This window comes from Ailuropoda melanoleuca, chromosome 5, assembly GCF_002007445.2.
Source record: "Ailuropoda melanoleuca isolate Jingjing chromosome 5, ASM200744v2, whole genome shotgun sequence".
In the NCBI taxonomy this organism is placed as follows: domain Eukaryota; kingdom Metazoa; phylum Chordata; class Mammalia; order Carnivora; family Ursidae; genus Ailuropoda; species Ailuropoda melanoleuca.
In genome coordinates, this window is record NC_048222.1 from 109,633,362 (window position 1) to 109,657,798 (window position 24,437).

Sequence of the window (24,437 nt, forward strand, 5' to 3'; positions counted from 1 at the left end):
GTAGGTGAATTGACTGGATAATCTTTTGGTTTCTCCTAGTCCTCATATAAGATGTAGGTATGCCACTAACACAAATCCTTTAAAAAAAAAAAGTTAAGGGGGGGCCTGGGTGGCTCAGTCAGTTAAGTGTCTGCCTTCAGCTCAGGTCATGATCCTGGGGTCCTGGGATCGAGCCCTGGATCGGGCTCCTTGCTCAGCAAGGAGCCTGTTTCTCCCTCTCCCTTTGCTGCTCTCAAGCTTGTGCTCGCTCTCTGTCAAATAAATAATTAAAATTAAAAATAAAGTTATGGAATATTTGCTAAAATAATGCTCAAGTAATTTACTTCCAGATAGGAGGGTAACAGGGAAAACTGACATACTGTGTAAAATATTCTAAAGGATTCAGAATAGTATAGGTTTGAAATTTCTGGGAAGAAATTTTGTGCAATGAAGAAATTTTATGGTTAGAAATAATTTCATTCAAATGTACATACTTATAACTTGCATCAAACAGTATAAATTATATTCAAAGAATTAACTACAGCAGATACTTTAAAGACAATCATAAAATATCACAAGAGCATGATGGTAGTAATAAGACCATGAGAGAACATTCAACGTACATATAAGACTTGTACAGCTTCAGGGATTTAGAAGTAACATAATAATAACAGCAAGCAGCCTCTGGGTATTTTGTATGTACCATCACGGTAGCAAAATGATTCTCCTGAGTTATCTCATTTATCCTCACCAACCCCATAAAGTTAATGCGTCAATTCCCTTTTAGCAGGGAAGAAAGTGAAACTTAGAGGTAGGTTATTTGTCCAAACTTAAACAGCTAACGAGTGACTTGACTGATCTATGTTTAAAGTTTAAACCCACACAGTTCAACCCCAGAGCCCAACCCTTGTGACATGCTTCCTCTGGAGAACAAAACTTGTTCCTCCTCTTCAGGAGTAAGGTAGATCTTTAAGATGCTAATATGAAGTCAAATGACCAAGGAGGAGGAGAGGCAAAAGCCTTTGATAATATTCAAACTGAATAACCCTTGAATCATGGTGACCTCACTTGGGTCTTTTGAGGGTGTACTCCAACTCTTGGGGATTAATGGGCCACACTATTTGCCGCTGATTTCCCCCAGTTCCCTTTGGGCTCTCCTACCTATCACGGGGCGGGGTGGGGGGGGTCCACAAGTCTAGACAAGTAGACTCTAACTGTATTCACATCACTGCCCATGCCACTTGTTTTGTTACTCATGTACGTGGCCATGTCAGAAATTCCTAGCATTGTCTACTACACTAAATATCAGTCATGATTTTCAGCTCTTAGAAACCCATTGTGTATGATTCTGGCCTGCAGTAAGAATTCAGAAATGTGGCCCCTCTTGCTTACATTTTCTCTGGAAACTCAGAGCATACAGAATCAAAGAAAACATTTCAAGGTACATGAGCTTTTTCTGTTCTCTTCAGCTTTCTCTGCTTGTGACTGACGAGAAGGAACTATCCTACCAGCTACCATGCCAGGATGTAAGAACTGAAAGAAGTGGAAATCAGTAACATGTAACAGGTACCTTATAAATACCACCACGGGCCTGACCTTCGCCAGTCATATCTAACATTCTTCGACTTTTCAAGCACGGTTCACAAACAAGGCCAAGGGCACCACAAAAGAATTACTGAAAATGTAAGCATTCAAGTGATTTTTAATATTAAAATACTTTATGAAATTATATACAAAGTCATTGTATAGGATACATTTCCTTAGTCTCTGCTTTTAAAAGTTTTCAACAACACATCTGTTGCTAGTCCTGGCGACAGGGCCCCACTGAGAACCTTTTTTTCCAGAACAGGAATCTGTTCCCGGATGGTGGGATGGGTCCTGAAATGTTCTAACACGCCTTCCTGAATGAGATTCCACATCCAAACCTTCAGCTGCCTCTGCCGCTTGGCCGTCAGCTCCCCGCTGGCGAGCATGAGGTCCCGGAACTCTTTCATTTTATCCCACATTTCAGTGATGCCCTCTCCGCTTCTGGCGGAGATACGAACTACCTATTGAAAAGGGAAGAAGCAAAACCGTTTTATTTAAAATCATAGGAAACATCTTCATAGGGACTCTGACATTTGCCAATGAAGCCTTACAGTTTGTGAAAACAGGGAAGTGAAAACGGAGACATTTTATCACTGTGTTGAAGTAAACTATACCCAGAAACAGACTAGAGTCAATCACTACGATTACTAACTACGTGCAGAAACAAGACACTGATACCAGGTCAAAAGTTTTAGCCCAGAGGTTTATTTTGACTTAGGATTGCTCAGATGGTCTTCAGGGGCAGAGCGGATGAGCTGTGAGAGGGTCACGAGGATGAGAAGGGCAATGCTGGTTTCCCTGAGGCCTGAGTGCTAGGAAATGAAACTACGTTGAGAAATAGCCCCATTCCCTGTGTCAAAGTTCCCTGATCCAGCAAGTGCTAAGAGCCGAGCACCCAGGGTACCTGATGGACCAGACGGCCCCATGCCCAGTGTAGACAACGTGACTGCAGGAGCCAGGGAGCGGGTGGTAAGGGAGGTCATCGCTGCTCTCATTCAAGTGATTACAACTTACTCTTTAATATCAGACTGTCCTCTTGCACAGAAAGCTGCCCACATCAATATCAGCGTACCATTTATTACAGAACGTGGCTTTTTTTCTCCTTACTGAAAATAGCACCCAACAAGCATAATGGGAAAGGAAGTGATCACATCAAAAGCTTCTTCTCTCCTACTCAAACTCTAAGATAGAGAATCAAATCACTAATTGCCCCATAATCTTAAGAAAGGTTCCTTTCAGAATGGATTTGCTATCACTTCCAAATGGCTCTAGTCAAGCATTAAGCAATCGAATCTATCCTCTCACATCTAGTTTTTGACATCTCGTGGTTGAAGGATTATATTTAAAATCATGACTACCCACTCTGCCTTTGTCATAATTTTTAAAATTGTGATCTCACATTCAAGCAAAGATTGATTATATGTCTAGCTTGGGACTTGCATCCTCTCTCCTAATGCGCGCAGGCCACTCAGGGTGAGAAATGCAGAACAGAGCGCAAGCTGACCTTTGGTCTCCAGACTTGTGAGCGTTTGCGGAGTAACTTCAGGGCGCTCATATACTCTGCCTGCATCCTTCGAGCTGGCACGATCAAGTCTCCGTCAGATTTCGTTATAGCCACCAGGTCTGCCACCTCAATTATACCTCTTTTGATACCCTGATGTGAAAAAGACAGCGATGCATCAGAAATACTTCATTCAATTATAGCAAAAACCGGGACACCAGTCAGTGCTAAGACCTGGAGAGTCAACACATTTCATTAACGTTTCCTCCGCATCCTCCCAGCCCTGGGTACCAGGAACCACAATTACTCAGCAGAAATTATTCACAAAGCACCAGCTGTTGGGATTATGGAAGTCATCTATAAGATCTCTTCCAAATTTAGAGACTAGCATGAGAAGATGTATTCACAATTAGAGGAAGTACATCATCAAGGCACAACAGGAATGAGTGGCGGGAGGCAATTCCAGCTGTCTCAGGATGGATTCCGTGTCTCACGAGCTAATGCTACCGGATACAAAACCATTCACCATTTAGTACTGAAAGAGAAAAAACACCTATCGCGAACATCTGCATTTCCAGAAACAAAATCTTTGAAGTTTTCCTTAAGGTTTATAATTTTTTTTCCAATTTGCATTTGAGGAAAAATAACCTGATAGCTAAAAATGCCCCAATCTCGGTACTACAAACCACCACACCACAGTGGTCTCTCTTGGCCGGAGATGTCCATGAACTCCGTTCACTCCCATGTGGCAGGTGGGAAAATCTAAGTTGTATGATTAGCTCAAGGTCATAAATTCTACTATAAGTTGGGAACAAACAGATAATGTGCCTTTGACTCAGGTATTTTAGCCAATATCAGTGCTATTTCTCTTTTTTTCCAGATTTTATTTATTTATTTGAGAGAGAGAGAGAGTGCATACTAGTGGAAGGAGGAGCAGAGTGAGAGGGAGAAGCAGGCTCCCCACTGAGCAGGAGCCCAATGTGGGGCTCGATCCCAGGACTCTGAGATCATGACCTGAGCTGAAGGAAGATGCTTTCCTGACTGAGCCACCCAGGTGCCCCCGAATGCAATTTCTTTTACCTACATTAATAGCAACTTAATTTGCAGAAACACAACACTGGAAATTTGTACTTTCAGAGATGTATACTTTGTGTATACACAAAAATCAACATAATCACCTGCAATTCATCTCCTCCTGCTGGTGGCAACAGTAAAACCAACATGTCGACCATATCCGCAACGGCAAACTCCGCCTGGCCCACACCTGAAATTGGAAAGCACGACTGTACACTAAAATACAGTGATTAGACCTTCTCAACCACCTTGACCTCCATTTCCTTCACTCGCACCCACAATCACACAAGCAAGCTGATCCCACTGTAAACACCCCACCTCTGAAGAACCTATTAAATGCACTGCCGTGCCTACGAGCACACCTGTGACCCTCCCCACCTCTCTCCCTCACTTATTCCCAGTAGCCTTCGTGTTGGCTAAATGGAGACGTCCATTCTCTCCTCCCCCTCGCAGCTCTTTCTTGGCTTCCCTTTCATCAGTGAGCAGCTTGAACAGTGTGGGGTTCTAACCCTAGACCACGCCTGTCAAGACTTTCAGCTTTCCGGCCTTGTCAGCCTCCTAGGAGCCCTGCAAACCCCCACCCAGGCATCAGTCTGACGATCCATGTTCCCTCTTCTGTAAGCACGCTGGAGAAATGGCTCAGGAACAGGCACCACCGCAGGGTCATGGTGTCTCCCATCCGCTGCCCACCCCGCACCGCCCGGTTAAAGCAATGTCCCCAAGCACGCTCAGTCAGCTGCTTCCCATTCCTCGCAGGGGCTACTACAAACATTCACTGTGCCATCATCTCCCCCATGATGATGCCCACGGCGCCTACTCGGCAGGGAAGTAAAGGCGAGAGCTCCCTCAGCGTCTCCCTCGCCCCCTCCACGGATGAGCAGGTCCAAATACCAGCCCTGCTCACTGCCTCCTCTCCAGCCGCAGCGTAAGAAGTACTGGCTGAGGATTAGCCTCTCTTTCCCTCCCACTTCCTCCGGGCCCTTGCTCTGCTTTATGTTTGACCTCTCCTTAGTCTACCGGCTCCCGTCGCTCAGCACCTCATAGAATTGTGCTCATGTCTTTCTCATCTGAAAACTAAAAAAACCAAGGAAAAAAATAAGACAAAAACTCACAACCTCCTCCAATTATCACCATATTTCTCACTTTCTCTTTATAGATAAATGTCTAGGGAAAAAAATCAATGTATGCTCATTTGTCTTCACTTCATTACTTCACATTAATTTCAGTCCACTTAAATCTGACTTCCATATCACACGCTCCACTGAAACTCAAGATTCTGTCCTTCGGTGGGGTGTCCATTCCATATTTATTCTTCCCCCTTTCCTTACCCCAGTGTTGTTAGGAGCACTGATGTACCAGGTGAAAGCCCACAGTCACCAGACCCAATTTCCTCCAGAGATGATTAATGAGGAAAGCAAAAGTCACCAGATGGGGTTTCCAGGAAAATTCTTTAAAGAGGGCTAACCCAGCCAGGAGTTACACCTCTTCTGCCTACCCCACTCCCCTCCTTCCTTGCCCTCCCTCTTCCCTCCTCCTCCTGCCTGGAACGTGGATGTGATGGTTAGAGCTTCATCAGGCATCTTTTAACCAAGAGCAACCCTGAGCATGGAAACTAAGTACTAAAAATGGAGAGCGGACACAGGAGCCTGGGACACTGAGGGCACTGTGGAAGCACCAGGCCTGCTCGGGACTGCCTGCCTCTGGGCTTCTGTCTACAAAAAAATAAACCACTTTCTGTTTGAGTCACAGTTATTTCGAGTCTCTGGGACAAGCAGTCAAATGCACCTTACAGCCAATGCACTTGGTTTTTACGGTCCTCTTCTCCCTTGATTCTCCTACTACCACACGGGCAACTCTTCCTCCATCCAACTCCATGGTGGAGTTTCTGGTCTCCAGCCCCATCTCTCTTCCCCCCATGCGTCTCCAAACTCTATGCGCTAAGTATCCTGAACAAACCGCAGTTCTGTAAATGGGCCATATCCTCTCACTCTCTTTATTTAACTCCAATTCCTCCTTCAACACCGAGCTCAATTGTCACCTCCTCCTGGAAGTCTTCCCTGATCCCTCAAACCTCAGTCAGGTTGTGTCACAAACATTTATCACTCAGTAACAGTAGATTGTCTCACCGCAAGCCTCTGAATTTCTTGGGGTTTCCGTTTCAGTATTTTCATTGTGTATAACTATGTACCAGGGATATAAAGATTAAATAAAATATGGCCCTATATTAAAGAGGCACCTAACTACATGAATTTTCTTAGCGAGTATTACAGACATGTGAAATGTGCTTACACACAACAGGTGTTAAGTTAATGTGTTGTTTCCAATGCTTACAGTTCTCCTCTGGTATTTACAACATACCACTCCTTTATAACAGTTCTCCAGATACATGGCTTTTCTTTAAAGGTCAGGATTAGAGCCTGTATTTTCATATCTCCTATAGAACCTGAGATATCTTGTATTTAATTATACCTTTAGTTAACATATGCTGAACGAACAAAATGATACTAGTTGTCACTCATCTTCATTTAGCATTCGTTACGATCGTACTTTATTGTTATGAAATAGAAAATCACACTCACCTACGGTTTCAACAAGAATGATGTCATATCCCCCTCCTTCACACAACAGAATAGCTTCATTTGTGGTCCTTGTCACACCTCCTAAAGTACCGCTGGTAGGAGAAGGCCTGATGTATGCATTCATATCTCTTGATAACTCTATCATTCGGGTTTTGTCACCTAAGAGTGACCCTAAAACACAGAGTTACATTTTCTAATCATGGAACACCGATAAGGGCCAATTATCAATCAGCTAATTCCCAGGTGAAGTGCTTTAAGACATTTCTCCCCAAATCTCACAATTACTTCCTATTATTGAGCTCTAGTGCAACACAGTGTGTATGATGCTAAATGAATCCTTTTAACATTTCAAGCCCCTCAAAATGTATAATGGCTTTCCACTGACTAGAGGTCCAAATCTAGATTCTGCAGCCTAGCACTAAAGGCACTCAGAATGTAGCCCTACCTTACCTGTCCAATTTCAGCTTCCACTAGTCCCCAAATCAATCTTCCATGCCAGCCAGGATGGTTTCTTTACCGTCATCTTAACATTGTTGTCCTTATGGTTTTCCGCTGGGGATGAGTTTGTCCCCAGAGGAAATCTGGCAATGTCTAGAGAGAGTTTTCCTTGTCACAACTGGGGGTAGGATGCTACTGGCATCTGGTGGGTAGAGGCCAAGGACACTGCTAAGCATCCTTCGATGTCAGGAAGCTGCCCAGAACAAAGAATGTCATATGAGCCAAGGTTGAGAAACTCTGCTTTAAGAGAAGTTCCTGGGTGCCTGGGTGGCTCAGTCATTAAGGATCTGCCTTTGGCTCAGGTCATGATCCCAGCGTTCTGGAACCAAGCCCGCATCGGGCTCCCTGCTCAGCAGGAAGCCTGCTTCTCCCTCTCCCTCTGCCCCTGCTTGTGTTCCCTCTCTCACTGCCTCTCTGTCAAATAAATAAATAAAATCTTAAAAAAAAAAAAAAAGAAGTTCCTTGCCCATGGAACCATGTCTTACATATTCTATAATGAGTGCTTATTCACAGTAGGCAATTAATAAATTTTTAAAAAAGATTTTATTTATTCATTTGAGAGAAAGAACATGAGCAGGGGGGAGGGGCAGAGGGAGAAGCAGACTCCCCTGTTGAGCAGGGAGCCCAACGCAGGGCTGGATCCCAGGACCCCAAGATCATGACCTGAGCAGAAGGTAGACACTTAACCGACTGAGCCGCCCAGGCGCCCCGTCATTTAATTTAATACCTATGGAATAGAACTAGTGATGTTCCAGGGCGTACTGCAGTAGTTTGGCAAATATCACTACTTGCAAATTCTAGAAGACTAAAAGCCCTGGAACTATTGAAATTACCTCAAACTTTTACTTTCCTTTAGCCATATAACAACATTCGAAGGGGTAGTACTATTCTAATCCGAATTTTAATTTTCACTCTGCTAAGAGCTCACTTTTCCATATAAAGTTGATGCTAAACATTGAGAAGTTCCTTAAGGATATGATCTTTTCCCTCATGATTCCAGTTTAGAGTTCTCATAGGTTCTAATTCTAGAGCAGACACCTACCACATATCTCAACTACTTATTTACTGCACACAAAACTTTTTTCTAAAGTAATTTTCTGCATGAAATCATCTCTGTGTAAGTCAACAATCTGCCAAAGCTGTACTTTAAATTATTATCCTATAGATCTTAACACACTGAACTAAACATTATGAAATTACTCTCCCACCTCACTGTCTTAGCCAGTGAGCCCCCAACCGTCAGCTGTAGATCCTCAGGGAGGTCTCCAAGCTACTGCAGGGGGTCTGTGAATCCAAAGCACAAGGACTGACTACAGGCCAAAAAAGTAATGTTTCTCAACTTCAGCATCATGCAGTTTTTCAAATGTATGGTACCGTAGCAATAATAACGTAGAAATGGAAATGTACAGTGTCCTGTTAATCCTCACGTATTTTTTCTTTCAAATCATATATATATATATATATATATAATTTTTTTTTTAACCTGAGGAAGGGACCTTTGTTTTTAGTTTAAGAATTAAGAACCACATGGCTTTGCAACTTTAATCAGGCTATCTTGTCATTGTATCGCTATTACTATCTCAAGCTATTATTTTCTTTTGCTATTGCAAGTATTCTAGAATATTACGAAGGTAAGAGAAAAAAATTCTTCTCACCTGTATGAAAATGAGAGCCACTATAAAAAAATTCTTTGTTCAAGTCCTTACTTTTAACAAAGAAAGTTCTTAGAATGTAAATAATACATTGACCTGGCTTTAATCTTGAACCTTGTGAGTATAATTTTATTTTATGGTTAATATTTTTATTATTGTGAATCAAAAACTGTGCCTGTTCTCAGCTAAAATTCTCAATGGGTGGTAATAGGAATTGTCCACCTCTCTATTGACCTAAAGCCCTTGAAATAATGATTATATCATCTTTATTTTTTTTAGCATGAAACTCACAGTATGCAAACCAAACACTTCCACAAAGTGCCCCGTACTTTCCCCTCACAACACACATTACATTGTAATGGCCTGTGCTTACATGTCTGTTTCCCTCATTAGACATAAAGCTCCATAAGGCCAAGAGGACTGTGTCTCAGTCACCATTACAAGACGCAGTGCCTTCCTTGTACAATGTCTCGCTTATAGCAGACATTCAAATACTTGTTAAATGCGTAACTGCAACGTGAGAGGGGTAAGGGAAGAAAAAAATTTCCTGAGTATTTATATGGTATGCTTTATGTTCTCCTTAACTCATTGGGGAAACGAAGTTTATTCATTTTCTCTCTCATGAGCTGCAAATTAAACTTGGAGTCACCATGAGCCCTCAAACCAGTAAGTAGTTGCTGAGCCCGAGATGTGACACACCACACTAAGGGCTGTAGGGGGAACAACCATGTATTACACGGTCCCTCTAAGAGCTTTCTGTTTCACTGAACGTGTACTATGAACAGGTGGCAAGTTCTAAAGAGGAATAAGATTTTCTTTTAAGCTTAAGAGATGTTACAACAATAAGAAGAAGCGAATGAGATGGACCCATTTTCTGAACTGCGTAGGGGCTGACAGCCAGGAAAAACAACAGGAGGGAAGAGCGCCTAGTGTCGGCTGGGACAGACAAAGGGCAGAAATCTGCTTTTGATTATCTTCAGCTTCTGGCACCCATTCTCCTACTTTTCTAAGTACCCACGCTCCTCCGGGCCTACCCACAAGCTAAGGAGCCCAAGGCCCCAAACTACCTCCCTCAATCTCCACCTTGCCCCCCAAACTCCCTTCTTCCAGGGACATCAAACTCAGTGAGAGGTTAGAAGTCACTGGATTGTGCAGATTCCCATTAAATTATGAGAGCCCTACGACTGCTGCTCTGCAATTAAAAAAAAATCAGCGATACTCACCACCGCTGGTACAAGAAGAAGGGTCCACAGCTAGCACAGATAATTTGTGCCCTCTCTCAGTAAGCATTTTTCCAAAATACTCTATAAAGGTTGATTTTCCAGCACCAGGGGGCCCAGACAATCCTACAGTAGAGAGAGACCTTCTAATTTAATGAAAGAAATGAGATCAGCACTATGATGAGTTCTATTCAAATATTAGTTACCTTCTATTTCTCCTAGTGTATTAAAACCATCATTAATATATTTTAATTTTTCCTAAAGTAAACGAAAAACCATTTATCTAGTTCCTGCGTGTAGGGATATAGGAAGAAAACAATTCTGAGTTCTGTATGTTCTCCGAATTCACTTCGTAAACTTACAAAATATGATCTGCCTTTTTACTATAATATAGATCTTTCTGGACAGACTTCATTGCCTATGTTGTTAATGTGCTGGATTTCCACATCTGCCCACCTCTCATCATGATCAGTAATCACTCCACCTACCCCAATGCTGGACACTTGGTCTTCCCATTGGAAAGACAACTCACTACTCTGGAAATTCCCAGGGACTGAGAAAATAATTTTCTATTTATGAAAGATAATTTTTCTCATCTTACCCGGAACTCAAAATATATAATTAAATTGAATCCTGAAAAAATTAGTTTGTCTTAAGAAAGGCAGAAAATCCCCCTGCTTGGAGAGTTCACAGAGCATGGCAGGTAAGAGCACATGCTCTGAGCCAGGTGGCTGGTTCTGGTTCTAGCTCTGCCTCTTACGAGCTGTGCAATCCCAGTGAAGTTACTTAACCATTCTGTGCCTGAGTATACGCTGCAATAAAATGCCCATGATAGCACCAATCTCTTCAGGTTGTTGTAACAACTAGATGAGCTGATATTTGCAATATTTAGAACAGCACACAGCATAAAGTATGTAAAACTTAAGCATTTAATTGTAATTACATCAAAAAATATGCATTGGTCATACGGAATGCTTGGCTCCTTACTGTAATTTTTGGGGCAGGTCTGTCTTAAACATCTATATGGGTGCTGAACAAACATTTGTTACTTGTAGTTATGATGGTGATAAAACAGCTACAATAAAGATACAGGTTTATCTGGCTAAGCAAGACCAAGCTGAAAGAACCAGAATAGCAATGAAAATTTGTGAGTTATTAGTGACGTGTGAGTTGCTGGTTAACTCCGTATATTTCTGGGATGTTTTCTCTTCAAACATCCTTTAGGTGTAATAAGTAAACACTGTCATAACTGGAATTTCTCTCTGGGAGTCTGCCATCTTTTCTGTCTACAATACATAAAGATTATTAACAGTCAATGCAGTACTCTCAGAATGAGAGCTCTTTCAGTAAGGCCAGAATAGGATGTGTGAACAATGCAGACCAATACCAATATCAGTTGGTAAACTCTTTTTGAAATAATCTTTAAAGATTCATACCCTGTTACTATAACATTAGAAGGTTTTAATCCCATACCATCAATAAACTGAGATATAAGTCTAATATAATGCCAGTGAATTTACTCAATCCTCACAAAATTTCTGCACTTTGTCCATCATTTCAAGTTCTTTTTAGTGGGAAAGCTGGTTAGAATCATCTACTTTGCCATCATGAAAAACTCTCATTCCACCCAAACATATCTAAATTGTTTAAAAATGCACAATTAAAAAATAAAACAAGCTTATTTGCAATTACAGAACCTAGTCAATTGTTCAAGAAATTGAACAATTTCGGGGCGCCTGAGCGGCTCAGTCGTTAAGCATCTGCCTTCGGCTCAGGGCGTGATCCCGGCATTCTGGGATCGAGCCCCACGTCAGGCTCCTCTGCTGGAAGCCTGCTTCTTCCTCTCCCACTCCCCCTGCTTGTGTTCCCTCTCTCTCTGGCTGTCTCTCTCTGTCAAATAAATAAATAAAATCTTAAAAAAAAAAAGAAATTGAACAATTTCTATTGTTCAATTTATCTATTCAAGAAATAGATAGCAAATGAATATGGTCTCTCCTTTAAAACACATTTTGGTATTGAGATGGCTGTGCTTAGAGCCAAGCAACTCCCAGAAACTCTAACAAAAAGTACCTGAAAGAAGGGAGACTTGCCCTAGAAAGACTAATGAAATTCCTAAGAAGTAGAATTTTGAAATGTGATAAGGATAATTATCTTTGCTATAAATACAAAAATAAGGCATTCACTTCAGACTATCAAGCAGAAGGGCTACAGTTCTTCATATGCATAACCTTTTCTGGAAGCCACAGATTCTTGCCAAAATAGAAATCTTATATTATTCTCTTAAAATACAGAGCCTTAGTTCAAATGACCACAACACTTTTTTTCCCCAACATAACAAGACCAATATCTGCAAAAAAAAAAAGGGGGGGGGAGGGAGCGTTTAAAATCCAGCCCAAAATTCTGAGAAGAAAAAAAGAATTCCCATTAGATTACAAACTATTTAGAATTATTTTAAAACAGAGAAAATTTAGAAAAATATTTACTGAACAGACTGAAAGGAAAAAAAAAAAAAAAGACTGACCCACTCGAAATGCTAGTGGTTTTCCTTTATTTATTTGTTCTTGCTCTCTGTGGTAGACTAATACTTTCTGAAGAAGCACCTGGGCTAACTCTTTTTTCCTCTTGTGGGTGGATTCTACAAGAGTTATGGCCTCTGCTAAGCAGGCCCTGTGCCCTTGGATTAAACCAGTATAAATTTTATCCACAAATCTCTGTTCTTTATCAGAAAGTTCTTCTGAGTGTTCCTTTAAGGTTGTTTGTACACATAATTTTCTCTTTAAACCGTTTGACAGCAGCATCCATTTTGTACAATGGAGTCCAAGAGAATTGAATGGTCGAGCACAAGGGATTCCTGATCCGAGATGAGTACTTGAGTGAAAGATGAAGTGGTAACGACGGAAAGGTGTTCTTAAAAGGCCTTTTAGGAAACGCTTGTGAGAATGTTGCAGTAGCATGGGAATATTCATTTTGTTTGTAACTGCAGAAAACACTGGATGTTTTTTGGCTCAATGTGATTTGTGACTCCCTAGAAGAAAGAAAAAAGTATTTTTGCCAGTTCAATATACAATTAAGATACTGAAGTTAGTAAAACTGCAAGCTTAGTGTTTTCCCTATATTCTAAAACACACATAATCAGGCTTCTTGGCAGTACAAATGGGTGAAAGTTTCTTACCAAACCTAAGAGAGAAGATTCCCCCCCTTTGCCTACAGTTAATATTCAGAGTAGCCCAAATGATGGATTATTGCTCTACTGTAAAACAGAATGTACATTAAAATTTTCTTCTAAACAAAAAATAAATACACACACAAAAAAAACCCTGTTAGGGCAGAAATTTTATGTCATGCTTATTTTCTTCTGTCTACAGCTTATAATTTCCTCAGATCAAATAGACTCTATTTTGAGGCTCATTAAAAAGGTAAAAAAAAAATCCTCTGATGCCTTTTATTCTTTCTCTATAAAAAAAAAAATGTGATTAGTATTGTAGGCACTTGAGGCATAAGTTTAGATAAGTGTATGTATTCAATGGACTCACCCGGGAACATAGATATATGCAAAGAATGGCCTAACATAAGCACACCATCACCACCACCAGCACCACCCCAGGCCTTCATGTGAAATGAACTGTGAGGTTTGTACGCTAACTGGATCAGTGTATTTCCAAGCAGGACCCAAACCACCTAGTGCTTACTAAAAATGCATATTCCCAGCCCCACACATCAGCATCTCTGCGGGTAAGTAAGCACACTGAAGTCTGAACCACTACGGAATTAGACGAGGATGCTTCACTTAGATTTACTGATACTCTCCATTTTGAACTGTATTCAGCAACGAAAGCTGACAAGGTACATGGAGAGTCAGGAAAGAACAGAGGTTCTGAGCCACAGCCACTCTGAGTCTCTGCCGCGTCAGCTATCATGATACTGGCCACTCGGGGCCTCAGCATCCTCCTGGGTCAAGAGAACAGGTAAAGAGAACAGGACTGCTGTGAGAATGAATTCGGTTAATTCATGTCAACAGCCTCATGTAAAAAGCCTGGAACAGTGCCTAGCATAGAGTAAGAGCTCAATAAACATTAGCTTTCATCATTATTATACCAATTTATAAAACATTAGTAAAAATTAGGTCATAGACCTAGGTTCCAGTGGCAAACTAAAATTTACATACAAATGATACATACGGCCTACCAAATTTGGGTTTATGATTATTTGAAAATTTTGGTTTTCAACGACCTCATAGCAGAATGAAATAAATTATCTTATTGCTCCAAAGTACTTCTCTAAATTGTATTTCAAGGCCAACCAGCATGAAATTAATTTTACTAAATAACATTCTAATAGGAAAAGAAGACATATTTTAAGTTTTTTTATTGTTAGAACTATAACTGCTCATCATTTTTCTATTTTGGGGCGTTACGGACAGGGGGCATTATGACGTCTATTTTGACAAAATGAGTCTTATTCTGAAAGACAACTTACGGAAAACCGTGTAAAGATGGTTCTAAAAAAACAATTTAAAACATCCACTACCACCCTTCCCACAAGCAGACAAAAAGACATTTAAAACAACACAGTTCAGAGGGGCTCTACTTTGGCAGCTCTCTTTAAGCACACTTCTTGACAACGCCACTGCCGCCACGACAGACTGGAAGCTCCCGGGAAGAACCGTGTTTCTACTCAACCACTCACTATTTTCTGAGCATATCCTGCTCTTCAGGTGCCATGCTAGGTTTAAGAATAACAGTGACGACAGTGTTACTGTTGGTGATGACAATGACATTTTACTGTGTTCCAGTCATTCCACTACAACCTTCTGTATCCGTTTCCTAGGGCTGCTGTGACAAATCACCACTAACTGGGTGGCTTGAAACAACAAATTTATTCCCTCGCTGTTCCGGAGGCTGGAAGGCAGAAATGCCAGTGTCGGCAGGCCTGCACTCCCTCTGAAGGCTCTGAGGGAAGACTCTTCCCTGTCCCTCCTCGCTCCTGGGGGCTCCTGCGGCTCCATGGCTCCCGGCTGCCCAGCTTCAGTCTTTGCCTCTGGCTTCACATGCTCTCTTTTCCTGGTGTCTCTCCTCTGTGTGGAGATCTGTCACTGAAATGCATCCACTCAGATAATCCAAGATGATCTCATCTCAAGATCTTTAACTCAGGGGCGCCTGGGCGGCTCAGTTGGTTAAGCATCTGACTCTTGGTTTCAGCTCAGGTCATGATCTCAGGGTCGGGAGATGGAGCCCCGAGTCAGGCTCCACCCTGGACGTGAAGCCTGCTTAAGATTCTCCCGCCCTTTCTGCCCCTGCCCCGCCCCTGCTCACACACTGTGTCTCTTAAAAAAGAAAAAAAAAGATCCGTAACTTAATGGCATCTGTTATCTGCAAAAACCCCTTTTTCCAAATACAAGTCACATTCACAAGTTCCAGGGATTAGGACATGGATGTATCTTTTTGAAGGCCACCATTCAATCCACTACACCTTCTTAGGTGAACTGACTGTCTCATTATATTACCCTAAATGACATAATCCCAGCACTTCAAAAGCCCACAGAATAATAAACACCATGTCCAAAAAAACCACAAAGTGCTGTGGGAACAGACAAAATTATAGAAACTAACTCTCCTTGGGGAGTAGAAGGTTCAAGTCATGGAGGGGTCAATGTCAGGGCTGGGTCTGAAAGGATTAAAAACAACAACAACTGGAGAAGGCAGGCCTTCCAGGCCAAGGATTTAAATGTACAGAGTCACAGCTGGAGCTTGGTCTCTTCCTTGCCATATCAAAGATTGAGCAATTCAGTGAGACAGAAACCTGGTGTATACATGGAACTAGTTACAAGAAATGAAGCTGGACCAGGATAAACCTGAGGCTCCTGGTTGGCAGTGGAGAAATGACAGAGATCTTTATTGAGATTAGGGACATAATCAACTTGGGTTTTTAGGGAGATAACATCAGGAGCAGTGGTGAGAACTCAAGAGGAATCAGACCCTGCTAACGCAAAGGCCAGTTTAGGAAACCCTAGAAAAGACCCAAAAGAGATGATGAGGACCTGGACTTAGACAGGGCATTAAGAAAAGAGAAGTCAGATTCAAGACCCTGTTGTCCACATTAGAACCCTCAAAGCTCACGATGGAGGCTGGCACATGGCAATTATTGAAAAGACAAACCAAAAAAGGCTGCTGATCCGAACCTATTTCATTTCCAATCTGCTTGTCACTCAAGAGTTTATAAACCATTTTCAAATACTTCATCTCACTTTACTCTCCCAGATAATTCTATGATCACATTATTATTATTAATTATTATTTATTCTCATTTAACAAGGGAAAGGAAGCAAGAGTTAGTTAGGTGACTAATGTCATAGCCAATGGGAGGGCCAGGACCCAAACCCAGGTCTTTTGACTCTCTGTGGCATTTTTTCTTAGTAAATTACTTTAGGATCAAGGAGAAGTCCTTTGGCTAAAAGGTAAAGAGATATTAGTAACCATGCCCCTCCCATAGCAAGTAAAAAGCATTTTCAAAAAGTATGCAGAGGAGCAGCTGGGTGGCTCAGTAGGTTAGGCATCTGACTCTTGGTTTCCGCTCAGGTCATGATCTCATGGGTCATGATATCAAGCTCAGTGGGGAGTCTGCTTGAGATGCTCTGTGTCCCTCCCCCCTCTCTAAAATAAACAAATAAACCTTTTAAAATAAAAAAAATGTGTACAGTGATAGTGATGGCATTGGAAAGAGCCAAAAAACAGAGAAAGAGGAAATGCTGATAAGGATACAGAACATTCTTACTACCAAACCTGTCCTATCCAGGAGAGATGCTGTCTATGTAGTCTAAGAAAAACTTATAACTATCTAAAACATGCCCTTTAATTTACAAATCTTACCATGACTACTTCTTGTTACCCAACAAAGCTATGATCAAAAAGGAGCAAAGTAATATGTTGAGAGAGAGAGAGAGAGAGAGAGGAGAGAGAGAAACAAGATTATAAAGCATTCATTCTACAAATATTTGACCATTTACCATATGTCATGCAATAGTCTAGCACTGGGGATACAATGATCAAAATAGAACAAAGTTCTTGCCCTCATAAAGCTAACATTCTAGTAAGGGAAGACAGACTATAGATGTATCAATAAGGAGGCCAGTGTGGCTAGACATGAATAAGCAAGAGGGAAAGTGTAAGAGTGAAGGCCAAGAGGGGGTCAGATATACAGCCATAGATATGACTGGAAGAACTTTGACTTTGAATGGGAAGGGAAGCAGTAGGACAAAGGAGAACCTGACTTTACTTCTGTTCTAAAAGGATCTGATGGGGATGCAAGAATAGAAATGGGAAGACCAGCTAAGAGATTATTGTAATAGTGCACATGAGAACTGATGAGGATGTGGACCATGTGGGGATAGTGTTAAATCAGGTTCTGGATGAATTCTAAAGGACCTGCTAATAAATGAGATGTGGGATGGAAGAGAAGGGAGCAGTCAAGGCTTCAGCACAGGTTTTACCCTGAGCCATGGTGAAGATGGAGGTTCCCTTTAATGAGCTGGGGAAGACTCAGGAGGTCAAGTTTCAGGTAAGATCAGGCATGTTCCAGCTCCGATACGTTAAGTTTGAGATGCGTACCAAATATCCAGGTGGTATCCTGAGTGGGCAGTTGCATTACTAGTATAAGGGAGAGGTCAGAGCTTACCTGTAAATTTGAGAATCATTAAGTATTTAGGTGTTACTTAAATCCATAAGACCAAATGAGATTAGCACAAGAGTGGCTGGAGATAAAGAGGCGTTATACCATTTTTCATAAAATTTTACACACACACACACACACACACACACACACAGAGAAATACGTATGTTAACTGTGTCTATAGATAAGTGGTATTACAGCACTTATATGCTGTTTTATGGCTAATCATATTTTTCTGTTGTAGGCAGAATAAAGCCCCCCCCAAGATGTCCATGTCTTAATGCAAGAAACCTCTCACTATGTTACGTTAAATGGCAAAGGGAAATTAAATTTGCAGACAGAATTAAGGTTGCTAATCAGCTGGCCTTAAGATAAAATAATTATCCTGGATTATCCAGGTGGACCCAATATAACCAAAGTCCTTTAGAGAAAAGAGAGAGGGGAAGAGCAAAATGATGTCATGTGAGGAGGACTCAGCCCACCCTTGCTGAACCTCTAGGATGGAATAAAGGGCTACCCGTGACTAATTTAAGCCCAGTAAAACCCATGTCAAACTTCTGACCTACAGAACTGTAAGATGATAAATTTGTGTTGTTTTAAGGCATTAAGTTTGTGGTTATTTGTTACAGCAGCAAAAGAAAACTAATACAGTTGCTATGGTAAAAAATTCTTTTTTAAAGATAAAATAGAATATGTATACTTTTAGTAAGAAATGTGTAATAACTACTCATGATTTAATTTTTACCTTTGACTGTATCTAACCTGTAACTTCCTTCTTTCTGCATTGAGACTTCTTCATAATGTAAGACTCAAACTTGATGAGTCCTTAAACAGTTACTATGACCATCAGCATTGCATTCAATATGTATTTACATGTCAATTTCTAAATTAAACATAAAATTAGCATATATACTTAAAAACCTAGCAAAAAAGAATTCTGTACAAGGTGAAAAAAGTGGTAATTATGTTTTAGCTATGCTTCTATGCACATTCTGTCAGAATCATCACGGAAGTTGATGATTGAAGTACTATTGAAGTACTATTGAAGTTCAATAGCACTCTGAAATAATGTGATACACACGGGCTAGTAACCATTTTGAGCATGATAGCTTTAAAGAAAAAGTCTAATAAAAATTAGGTGTCTAGAACGCTTATCTTCTACTTTTTTGCCTGACAAAGTCCTACTCAGTTCAAATATTACCTCTTCTAGGACACATCTTCCCAGGCAGTCAACTGTTCCATCTGCAAAGCTCCACAGCCTTTTATTCATCTTGTTTTCTCATGTATCTATTTACAGATCTCGCCCCACCAATTCTCATCCCTCATCCCAGCCAATGATCCTCCCAGAGAAGAGGCAATGGCTTAGTCTTAGTTTCCTCAGAATCCAGCACAGTGTCAGTCATATGGTAACCTGTTAAATTTTTTTAAGGTTCATGAGGGAATTCTCTACTTTATGTTGATCTAATATACTAGAAAGTCTGAGTAACATCCTTAATCTGTGTGATCTGAGAATCTTTACTAAAAACCTTCTACCTTCTAAGTTCCCTGTTTTGAATCAAGGCAACTTTGGCATCTAACTAATGTTCCTAAACAGAAAGATAAGTTTGTAAGGAATCAAAACTCGGTAACAAGAGCTTTACTAGATGAAAGTACATCCACTTATAATGCAAGCAAAAAAATATTCCCTAAATAAATGAGATGAATAAAAATTCTCCTTCTTTCTTTAATCATCTCCCAAATTCCTCTTCAGCCTTCAAGAATCAACTCAAGTCTCTCCTCCAGAAACAGTACTCCACTCCCCCTTTCCATGCCCTTTCTATTGTCACTCCTCTCTTGTCATCATATACAGGTCACATCCCTCTATTATAATGCTGGTCACATTGTTTTAAGTTGTTAGTCCTGCCTAGACTATGAGTTATCTTTGTACCCACAGCACAGTTTATTGCTCACAGAATAAATTAACATATACAACAGTTGTGTATGGGTCAATAACTCCATTATGGGGATTATTCAACTTATCAATGTTTGAAACACACATTTTTCTAGATTTTACAGTAAATATATATTTATCTTAAGGACTTTCTTTTTAAAGTCTTATTTCAATATATGGATGTTTTCCTTCATTAAAAATTTGCTCAGCAGCAGCCAGTCAAGATAATTTTGTCTTGAAATTGATCCAATGAATACTCTCAATTTCAATAATTACTCTGGCAAGAAAAAGCATATAGGATTTCCAAAATCAATACATTAGGTCAGTGCCTGCAGCACAGCACGGTTCATACAGGCAATGCAGAGTTACACCATGTGTTTCCATTTCGCAAGGCTAATCATTTTTGATTTGAAGATAAACTGTCAGATGCCATTAATCTGTTTGCCATCTCCCACACGCCCCACTGAGGGTTTTACATTATCCTTTTCCATTAATCTCAGGAAATTTTGGTAGAGCAGAATGACTTTTTATACAAACAACCTTTAAATAGGTCATTGTTATGTAAGAGTAACACCAAGGGGCGCCTGGATGGCACAGCAGTTGAGCATCTGCCTTTGGCTCAGGGCGTGATCCCGGCATTATGGGATCGAGCCCCACATCAGGCTCCTCCGCTATGAGCCTGCTTTCTTCCTCTCCCACTCCCCCTGCTTGTGTTCCCTCTCTCGCTGGCTGTCTCTATCTCTGTCAAATAAATAACAAATAAAATCTTTGAAAAAAAAAAAAAGAGTAACACCAAATACATCTGAACTCATGCAGGGGATATTGATAGTCTAAGGTTCTCTAACCACTTTACATTTTATCACTTTTTCAGTTAAGACTCAGATTTCCCAATTTCCACTTTTAGGTTTCAATCTGTTTGGGAAATCTCTATTTTTCTAAATTTCATCACTGTTAAACGTTTTCATTCATTCCCATTGCTACCACTGAGTTTCAAATCCAAACTGGTCTTAGGGAGCCCTGTGTATGATCTGCATATGAAGGACCCACAAGCCCACATGGCAACAGTCAGCTAAGGGGCAGATGTTTCAAGCACTCACCAGCCCTTTCCATGTCAAATACAGGTTTTCTTTAGACAGCTTCAAATATCTTGAGATTTACATTTCTTATGGTTATATAACTTTTCACGTTTGTTTTGGCTCTAATAGAATACAGCCCCTAAAATAACTGAGTTATTCCCTTTTTAAAATTCTTATTACCTTGAACACAAAACGTTATTAAGTGTTTACCGATAAAAGAGTATTTTGGACATTGCAGATGACCCCAAAATGATTAAGAATCTGCACAGGCCTTCGGGAAACTTGGTTTTCCTCTAACTTGGAAAAGCTTTAGTAATCTTTGTTTTCCAGAGTGTATGTATTAGGGCACAGCTCTTAAGAAAGGTAATAAAATAAGTAATTTTATGCCATTTTTGCTCAGGTGGTCTTTCATTTGCTAATGAGAAATATAAATGACCTGAATACAGGACGTCTGCTGGAAAGGACTTAGCCCCCGCCTCTCGAGTATTTGACAAAGACTAGATACTCTTTGTGACTTTTAGTTTGAACCCTACTTTTATATCCTGGATTTTATCCCATAAAAGAGGAGTTTTAATTTCACTCTTGGGGAGTACCTAGCTACACTGGACTATCGTGTCTTTCTCAGATCCATTCTCTGGTTAACCATTCGCCAGGTTTGGCAGTGGCAAGGGACCAGCAACCTTACCAAAACCTTACTGTGGCACAACAGTAAGTAAGCTCACAACCTTGCCTAAAATGATGTAAATGTTAAAACACTGACTACAGAGCATTTCCTTTTTAAGGAAAAAAACGACGAAACTTCCCTCTAAACCCATTTTCCCGACGCCTGCCTGCCTGCCTCTCAGCACATATCCCTCATTCCCAGTATCATCCAGTTCAATGATACTCTCCTTTCCTTCCCCCACCCCAAATCCTCCAGGGGGCGCCCCCGACGCCGGGGTGGGCTCCTCTTCCCCAGCGGCCCGATGCGGGAACCCATCCCCGGCTCGGGACGGCGCGCGCAACCTCCGCCCCACACTCACCCGCCCGAAGTCATGGAAGTGGCGCCCCGCCCCGCCCCTTCCGCCGGACAGGGTTCGCCCCGCCTCGCGCTGGCCGCTGCGCGCAGGCGCAGGGCCCACTGCCGGACGCGAGAAGCCCTCGGGCGGCCGGGGGCCTGTCGGAGGCGCGGGGCGGGGCTAGGGCCCCGGCGGACGTGGCCGCGGAATTCCGGCGCGTGTGGGGGACGCGTGTGCGTGAAGGCCTGCGGGCCTGCGTCGGGGAGGGAAGTCGGCGGGGTGCTGGGAAGCTGTCGGGAAGTGAAGCGGGAGAAGGTGGTTTACGGCTTTCGGGTAGCTCTTCTCCAGGTCCGTATTCGGTTGTCCCCCGCCAGAGCTCGAGGGTAACATTCATAGCCTCCCGGCCTTGGCGCGGTGAGAAGTCCGGGAGACGGAGCCGGAGCGCGGTCCGCAAGTGCAGACCTCTTTCTTCTGATCCCAGAAGCTGCAAGTGTGGGGTAGAGGTACCCTCCCACGTCTCCTCCCACGTGGGAGGTTTGACAAACTGGCAGCTGCAGGAGGCACCAAAACTCCGCAATTTCCAGCCGATTGGACTAAATGCTCCGCCGAAGTAGAGCTCAAGTGTTTAAGCCTTGGCACAGGTTTTTTTTTTTTTTTTCTCTTGAAAGTTACCATTCGTAATAACATTTTAACTTGTGCCAAAAGTAAGGACCCGCGACTGCCCTCGTAAAGTCACTTAGGGGGTTGGGCTCCCGGTTGAAATGGAGATGAAAACGGACATGCTTAATATTTGCTACCTCACTGCGGGGGCCGGAATGGTAACTAATTTTTTGAAAACCTGTTGGATTTATAGAATAAGTAGTAAAACGTGAGTTGTACCTGAGTTCTAGGATTTTTAGGGAAAACTGAAGTCTCCCGAATGTATGGTGTAGTGTAATAAAGACAGCACCAATAGGCAATAAATAGCAAGGAGCAAATTATGGCAAATAGAAATGGTCATAACTGGGGGCTATATTATAATTAATATCTGGAGCCAAGGCCGCAATCCGCGCGCCCCCCCCCCATATGATGTGCATACTTGCATGCATTTGTGAGGGGTTAGACCCTCCTCAGGTACTTGGTATGGGTTCATTCTTGATGGACACAGAACAATAAAAAAAATGAACTCTTGGCTTTCATTACTGTCTTTATTCTTCAGACTAAAAGACCACCACTTCTACCCCAATTGTAATTGACCCAAGTATAGTCAATTACAGAAAACTAAACATAAGTCTAAGTGACGTAGAGGGCCTAGTGGAAAACATGGAAGCGGATCTGGTTTCAAATCTCTGCTCCTGAACACAGTAAATACAGTAAGGATAAAAACTTGGTAGCAGTTACTTCATTTCTTTAAGTTAGGGGTTAATCATCTCTACAATGGTTTTGTTTTTTATTTTTTTGGTGTTAAATTTTATGAAAGCTCTGTTTGCATTACCTAAGGAAATGAGGACGTTTGTTAATTTAAAAATGATTTTTAATCCATACCTGGTTTTTATTCTACAAACTGTTAAACACTTTAGTTCATTTCACTTTTATTTTTTTTTTCAATCCAGGTGTTTCCTAAACTGTTCTATGGAACATTAGTTCTTTGCAGAACGTTAATAGATGCTTCATGGAAAAAATTTCCAGCATCGGTACTGGAAAAACACACACCTGTTGCTGTGAGGTTATTGCAAGTACATCTATGTAGCATTCTTGCCAAAAACACTTAGTCTGAATCTGTGAGAAACACTCCGATAAATTCACAATGTGATTTATTTGTACTTTTCAGTGTAAGGTCAAAGCACAGAAGAAGTACCAAAAAAAAGGACGGTCTGCAGCTAGGGCAACTGACGTGGATAGGATTGTGGATTTTTTTTTAAGTTTTAGAAGAATTTTGTGAACAATTGAGGAAATTTAAACATGGAAGTAAACTTAGATATATTGTTGACTTAAATTTCTCAGGTATGATAAATTGTGCTTATTACCAAAATGCTTTTGTTTTTAGTAGGTACGTGTTCAAGTCTTTAGGGGAGAGATCATGATTACTGTCTGGGAACTTCTTTCAGATTGTCCAGGCACAAAAAAAGTATGTATGTAAAGAGAAAACAGCACTGTGTTAATTAGGGTTCTGGGTGAAGAGTATGTATGTTCTTTCAACTCTTCTATAGATTTGAAATTTTTAAAAATTAAAAATTGGGGAAGAAATTGTAACTAGCAGTTACTAGCTTTTCCTTTTTTTTTTTTTAAACTAGCAATTGCTTTAAAAAAATAAAATATACTGGTATTGCTTATTTATAGCAAAATACAAAATTCGTTCATATACTAGTTTTCTTATAATCTGACCTTGAGAAATGGTGTGCCATGTTGAAGGACTGTAGGAAATTGAGAAATGACCTCATTCTTAAAGGCATGATACTGAGTCTACACTGAGGCCTATTCACTAGAGCAGTGTTCAGGTACATCATCCATTGATCCCTGCTCTATGCTGTGTATGTTGCATTAGAATTTAAATAATATTAATGAATTCTTGTAATCTGTTAATAGTTTTAAAAATGTGCGTTTATTCCTACAAATATTTTTTTTTAAAGATTTTATTTATTTATTTGACAGAGATAGAGACAGCCAGCGAGAGAGGGAACACAAGCAGGGGGAGTGGG

The 24,437-nt window shown here is 41.1% G+C and overlaps 1 protein-coding gene across 2 annotated transcripts; it reads right to left on the minus strand.

Moving 5' to 3' along the window:
- Positions 1-428: 428 nt before the first annotated feature.
- MMAA (metabolism of cobalamin associated A) lies at positions 429-22,654 on the minus strand. Of its 2 annotated transcripts, none has more exons than XM_019796418.2 (7): positions 21,784-22,654; positions 12,612-13,115; positions 10,094-10,216; positions 6,721-6,891; positions 4,246-4,331; positions 3,071-3,220; positions 429-2,027 (listed from the first exon to the last, which is right to left on the minus strand). In XM_019796418.2, exons 2-7 carry the CDS (start codon positions 13,054-13,056, stop codon positions 1,740-1,742), a joined length of 1,263 nt encoding a protein of 420 aa, XP_019651977.1. In that variant the 5' UTR covers positions 13,057-13,115; positions 21,784-22,654; the 3' UTR covers positions 429-1,739. The 2 variants fall into 2 exon arrangements, with proteins under 2 accessions (XP_019651977.1, XP_034517452.1); XM_034661561.1 differs by lacking the exon at positions 21,784-22,654 and adding an exon at positions 18,957-20,278.
- Between the last annotated feature and the right edge of the window lie 1,783 nt (positions 22,655-24,437).

Excerpts from the sequence above, each read along its gene's own strand:
- MMAA (XM_019796418.2), bottom strand. The coding sequence starts at position 13,056 with ATGAATATTCCCATGCTACTGCAACATTCTCACAAGCGTTTCCTAAAA. Across the intron at positions 6,892-10,093 it reads TTCTTCTTGTACCAGCGGTG|GGTCACTCTTAGGTGACAAA; the intron begins GTGAGTATCGCT and ends TCTGTGTTTTAG. Across the intron at positions 3,221-4,245 it reads CAGGAGGAGATGAATTGCAG|GGTATCAAAAGAGGTATAAT; the intron begins GTGATTATGTTG and ends TTTTCACATCAG.